The sequence below is a fragment of the Drosophila teissieri genome, chromosome X, assembly GCF_016746235.2.
Source record: "Drosophila teissieri strain GT53w chromosome X, Prin_Dtei_1.1, whole genome shotgun sequence".
Taxonomy (NCBI): domain Eukaryota; kingdom Metazoa; phylum Arthropoda; class Insecta; order Diptera; family Drosophilidae; genus Drosophila; species Drosophila teissieri.
Window position 1 is genome coordinate 20,220,755 of NC_053034.1, and position 6,000 is coordinate 20,226,754.

The 6,000-nt window shown below is 48.9% G+C and overlaps 2 protein-coding genes across 3 annotated transcripts in view; one reads left to right on the top strand and one right to left on the bottom strand.

Moving 5' to 3' along the window:
* Nucleotides 1-5,721, bottom strand: part of LOC122623029 (innexin shaking-B) — a 62,043-nt gene extending 56,322 nt beyond the window's left edge. The window contains exon 1 of the mRNA XM_043801915.1: nucleotides 5,363-5,721. Within this exon, the coding sequence (XP_043657850.1) occupies nucleotides 5,363-5,721 (359 nt within the window). The remainder of the gene's footprint in view (nucleotides 1-5,362) is intronic.
* On the top strand, nucleotides 1,239-5,061 carry LOC122623030 (glycerol-3-phosphate acyltransferase 3). 2 transcript variants are annotated; one of them, XM_043801918.1, is made up of 2 exons: nucleotides 1,239-1,390; nucleotides 3,514-5,061. In XM_043801918.1, exon 2 carries the CDS (start codon nucleotides 3,516-3,518, stop codon nucleotides 4,842-4,844), a length of 1,329 nt encoding a protein of 442 aa, XP_043657853.1. In that variant the 5' UTR covers nucleotides 1,239-1,390; nucleotides 3,514-3,515; the 3' UTR covers nucleotides 4,845-5,061. The 2 variants fall into 2 exon arrangements, with proteins under 2 accessions (XP_043657853.1, XP_043657852.1); XM_043801917.1 differs by having other exon boundaries at nucleotides 1,241-1,390; nucleotides 3,497-5,061.
* Nucleotides 5,722-6,000: the final 279 nt, after the last annotated feature.

The window sequence follows — 6,000 nt, forward strand, 5'->3', positions numbered from 1 at the left end:
ATGGCATAAACCAATTATGGGAAAGTGCGGGCGAGCTTTCCTCATCGAGTGTCAAAGGGATTTCAGCTGCTAGCTGCGAGCTCCAAGTTCCAAGTTCCGAGTTTCGAGGGTCAAATGGCAACACTTTTTAATTAACTTGGCTCGAAACAGCCGTACACAGACTTCCAGGGAAGGGGGGGTTACAAAAAAAGCGAACAAAAATCCCAAGGAAATTATAATTTCGCCTGGCTTTCGGGGGGATGAACAACTTATGGAAATAATTGCCCCAAATTATGCAAATGCGGGGAAGTGGGGTGAATGTTTTCCCATTGTCATTATTCCACTTGATTGTTTACATTATTTCCCGCACTGATGCCTTTTAATTTCATCTAATGGCAAGGGCTTTCCTAGCCTGTGACTTGGCTTCAATGACCTGACTTAAATGCTTTCCTTGAGTCAAATCACTCAATAAATAGTTTAAAGAACTGTACTTAAACGGCTGCATTCAGAGTTATATTTATAACTTTTAGCTATGTATTTCCAAATTTATGATTTTTATATTTCAGTTTTATTCTCCTCAAATCATAAATATAAATTAAATCAATTGTTTATTTAATCAATTTACTTGTTACTGCAATATTTTATTTTTTATTACAATAACTGAACTTGCCTCTGCATAAACTACTTATCACGAATTCTCCAATTCACGAAAGTTGACTGTAGATTCAGACGGAGTACGTGAAAAGGTAAATCGCAATTTTGATAACTGTATAATTCAGATGACAACGCACTCCTTAAAGAAAGTAATCCACTTATTTCCTTTAGACAAGTGCAGGTTAGTAATAAGTAGGTGATAGGTACAACCTTTTCTTTGGCCTAAAATCTTTCGGGTTTGTAATCGATACTAGCAGAGTTACCAGGGTCGGTAGTCAAATTGTTGCTTTTTTTATCAACTGACACTGCCAAAAAAGGAATTTTGAAGATCCGCATAAATAGGGGGTACTTTGCTTTCACACTTTGAAGAAACCGCGATACTTCATAGCATAGACGTAGTAATAGTCGCGGTACTTGAGTTTAGCGTTTTTGTTTTTTTTAATATGGCATTTTATTCCATGCTTAAGTGCTAACCACTTCCCTAATCTCATTATCCTGCTCTTCCACTTTTTGTCATAGCGTAGATTTTCCATAATCTAAGCAGCACTTTTACAGGCATTTTCCCAGATTTTCCCCGGCAGTTCACTCCTTGATAAATACACTCACGTAGCTGGTTGGTGAAACGTCAAAGTCAATAAGCACAAAAATTTCGAAGCCAGTTGGTTTTTTCGCTCCCTTTACCGAGCCATTACAAAATACAATCGGGCGGATCGGACAGACGACGACATCGAAATCGAAACGTGGCTACAACAACTAGGTGAGTGGCGGCTTTTCCGCGCACTGGTGCGCTTTTCCACCTGCTTTTCCGCCGGCCCAGGAGCACACAAATAGAAATACCCAAACACACACTCGCATTACGCGCAACTTTTAAAAGTCAGGCAGAAAAATGTTTTTTAAACGCTAAATTACTTTTGAATGGCAGGTGGGCGTGGCGGCGCCTCGTCATGTGGGCGTGTCGCAGCGCCAGCGTCACAATTTAATTTTGTGCTCCCTCATTTGCCCGCCCCCCCTCGCCCGACGCTCCTCCACCGCTTTCCACCGCTTTCCGCGACAACAACAAGCGCTTTGTCACAAGAGGGGCGCTTTTTTCGTGTAACGTCTGAAGAGCGGAAATGCTTATCCCAACACTTGAGCGTCACGTGCTGCCGCAGTCGCTCCTGCGCCGACACCGACGCTCGCATACCCTGCCTGAATGCATGCGAATCGATACCAAAATAGTGGTACTGTAGTACTGGCAACTGGTTACTGTGGTGCTTAATAGCATGCCTTGAAAGTGTTTGAAAGCCAAAGGAAGGTGTTTGAATTGCGAATGCAGTTAGAACTTCAGAGAAGTATGAGGTAGTGAACTTAAGAATCTGCATGGTTAAGAAACTAAAGAACATTTTTAAAAGTATATATATTTTAAAAGTTAAAAAAGACGAAAAATCTATATTAACATATGAATAGCAATACTTCTAACTCCTAAATCAAAGTTCATTCGGTTTGCAAAGCCACATATCAAATACCATTGAATACCACTTAGTTAATATGGTACATACAACTTCCCATCTCTGTTCAAAAAGCGGAAAGTGGTTCATATCCAGCATTTGGCTCTATTAATATGTTTATCTTGCATATGCGGAGGATCTGCGAATGCTTGGGCGGCCAAGCCTCTCCCCCAGTCGCTGGTGCCGTGTTAATTCCCCGCTTTCGGCAGTTAGGGTATTTAAATCTGTCCGGCCTCAGACTTGCCAAACTGTGCCACGCAGATACTTTCCCGCGCAGAAAGCGCCTAAGGTCGTTGTCGTTGTCGCTGGAAAAGTGGAAAAGCGAGGAAAAGCGAGAGACAGGTGGGGAGGATGGGGATGGGCAGGAGGTTGGTGGCTGGTGGCTGGGGAAAACACCCTGTAGGTGTTTTGAATGTTTAGCTCAAGTGGCTTTTTAAAACACATTCTATGCTAATTAAGGGCCCGGGCTTGGGCCTAAATGAGTTGTCGTTGTCGTTGTCGTTGACGTTGACGTCGCCTGTCGCCGTTGTTTGCATTTGATAAGCCAAGATTGTTGCCAGCCAATGTAATCAATGGAGGGCGGCGGAAGGAAGCACCACCATCATAGCAGCACACCAACATACCGACATACCAAAAGACCGCCAAGCCATCGCCATCACCATCGTCATCATCGCTCATTGCGTAATCCTCGAGGAGCGGTGGCGAAATCGCAAACCCCATTTAATTAACGAATTAACAAAGCCAGAAGTTTCTGTGGTTTTTAAGTGATTTCGGGTCGCCCGAAGGCAAACATTTTGCGGCCTTGTTATGGCATAATTGAATTATTGCCATATGAAAAAACAAAATATGGGCTAAGACCCCAGTCGAAACGCCGAACCCAAAGACCCAAAAACTCAAACCCAACCGGCAGCCCAAAAAAAAAACAAAAAGGGAAGTCGACGGCAAAGTTTCTTGTTCGCTTTCTTATTTTTCCTTTACATCTCGGGCTAAATAAATCAAAAGTCTTTTGGGCGCTTACCAAAACCAAAAAAAAATGTGAGGAAAACGGAGAAATGCGAGGAAAAGCCAAAAAGTCGGCGCCAAATTGAATTAGGGCTTTAATTGCGAAATTTGTGGGTGAACTCTTATAGGCGCATTAATGCAGTTCACCCAGGATTACTTACATTCACTTCTGGGAACTCTGATCGACGACCCTTTTCTTGTTTTCTATTACCAATAAGTTTTAGAACGTATTCCCTGTTTAAGTGGGCTGTGTGAATGAGTTCAAGATATGAGCCATTTGTTCCGTGTCATTGCTGTCAAGCCTCATTACATTTTTGTTGTCGATAGAAGTAGGATCTAGACACGAGAAGCAAAATTTTTATAAATTTTTTAAGACTCTTCCAACTTGTAGCCATGTTTATTGAGCTGGTCGTCCTGGGCATTCTATCGTGGGCGTCCTTCTTCTGGCTGCAGTGCCGCTACCTGGACGTCCTGGAAGTCCTCTTCGCCTGGATTGCCAGCCAGTTGGCGCAAACTCGCAGGAGGCGAGCTCTCGAGGAGCGGTGCCGCCTGGGCCAGAACTGGACGGTCGGAAATGGCCGGGGCAGGAAGGACAGAAAGGACAGGAAGGACAGAAAGGTCAAGAAGTTCGAGGACAACGCATCGGACAACGATTCGGACGATAAGCTGCAGGACCGGAACAAGGGCGATGGCATGGAGGAGCTGCTCTCGCCGCCGATCAAGAACCGCCTCAATATCCGAGTGGAGCAGTGCTGCGACCTCATAGCCGCCGGCTTGGGCCTGGTGCTCGAGGACGACGTGACCCAGAGGTTTGTGGCGCCACCTTCGCCCGTCGGCGAATGGAACCTGCTGACCCGCAACCTCCGTCAGCGGAACCGCTACCTCAACTGGCGTCTAAGGATGGCCTGGCTGCTGGGCTGGGTGGCCCGGTACGGACTGCTCTTGCCCATCAGGACCATTGCCTGCTGGCTGTGCCTGTTCATGATCAGTGGAGTCTCCATGCTGCTGGGCCACCTGCCCGACTGGTGCTTCAAGAAGAAGCTGGTGGAGCTGGTACTGCGGCAGTGCTTCCGCATCACGGCCGCCTGCCTGCCGATGATCCGCAGATTCCACAACACCGAGTACCGCCCCACCAAGGGCATCTGTGTGTGCAACCACACGAGTCCTCTGGACGTCCTGGTGCTGATGTGCGATGCCAACTACTCGCTGACGGGCCAGGTGCACACCGGCATCCTGGGCGTCCTGCAGCGCGCCCTCTCGCGGGTCTCCCACCACATGTGGTTCGACCGTAAGGAACTGGCCGATCGCGAGGCCCTGGCTGTGGTGCTCCGCCTGCACTGCTCCATGGAGGACCGGCCGCCGGTGCTGCTCTTCCCCGAGGGCACTTGCATCAACAACACCGCCGTGATGCAGTTCAAGAAGGGCAGCTTTGCGGTCAGCGACGTCGTCTATCCAGTGGCCATTCGCTACGACCGGCAGTTTGGAGAGGCCTACTGGGACAGCACCCGCTACTCGATGCTCAGATACATGCTGATGGTGGTCAGCTCGTGGTGCATTTGCTGCGACGTCTGGTACATGCCGCCCCTCAGCCGCGGCAAGGATGAGTCGCCAGTGGAGTTCTCGAATCGCGTGAAGGCCGCCATTGCCGACCAGGCGAAGATCGATAATCTGCCCTGGGACGGCAACCTGAAGCGCTGGAGTCCCGTTAGGGACTGGCAGTAGTTTACCCAAAGCTTCAGTCCCTCCTGCATCCTCCTGCATAATCCCAAGAGGAATGCCAGGCCCAACCTTTGCTGTTTCATGTCCCGCTTACAACACCGCACACTGTTGGCTCCTGAGTATATTGTATGATACTTTTATAATGATCTGTTACAAGACAACCAAATAGTAAATCGATCGATATATTTTAGAGCGCAAACTAACGTTTGATGCGATTAAATCAGTTATTTTACTGTTTCTTGAGCAGCTGATCCCGATGACCAGCAGGGAAGAGCCCTTGTGTTCTTTATAATATATTATACCAATTATTATAGGGTGTTCTAGTCTCCAGTATTGCAATGTTAGGAAACAATTGATCGATTGAAATAAGACTAATTTATTTAGTCGGTGGTCCTGAGGACCTGATACCATATAAGCACTTATTGGACATGATGGACTAGACCTCCCATGACGTATGACTCTAGTCCCCATTTCTGGGACTCTACATCGGGGTGGTGACCTTATGCATAGCGGGGACCTACCGTTTCGGCTGGACAATCTTTCTTTCTCCGTGGCGAATCGAGGCGTTGGGGCCGTACCGCCCGAGGAGGGCGCTCTGCGACTGGGAAACGCCGCCGGCGGCGGAAGCGGAGGCCGCGGTGATCGCCGCAAGGCCGCTGCGCAACGAGGTGCAGGTGGCTAGATCCCGGGGGTGGGCTAGCCCGTAGGCGCCGAAGGCCGACTGCGAGTGGACCGCATAGTCGAGGCCGGGCAGCTCCAAGGAGGCGATCGGGTGGATGCGGGTCAGTGAAAGCGTGCTTTCGAGCACGGTGCTCAGGAGCGGGGCGCTGCGCAGGGATCTCAGGCTGCCGCGGCGCGTGAGCGTGTCCGGCTTATACATCCGGGGTTGGGGGGGCCGGCCGACCCCCCGCCGCTGCCTGCCGTCCGCCTAATTGCTTGTCACCTCCTCTGCTCCGGTTCGTAATTGCCGTAAACCGTCGGTTAGTCCGGCGTGCTGGTCATTCGCAGCAGTCGCTTTATGACCAATTACGCTGTTTAGTGTGCAAAACGCGCTGGTCACGCAACTATTTAGTCGTCGTCTCCTGCTCCCCGGATTGCTTACTTGCTTACTTGCTTGCTTGCTTACTTGCTTGCTTGCCTGCTAACTTGCTCTTCTGCC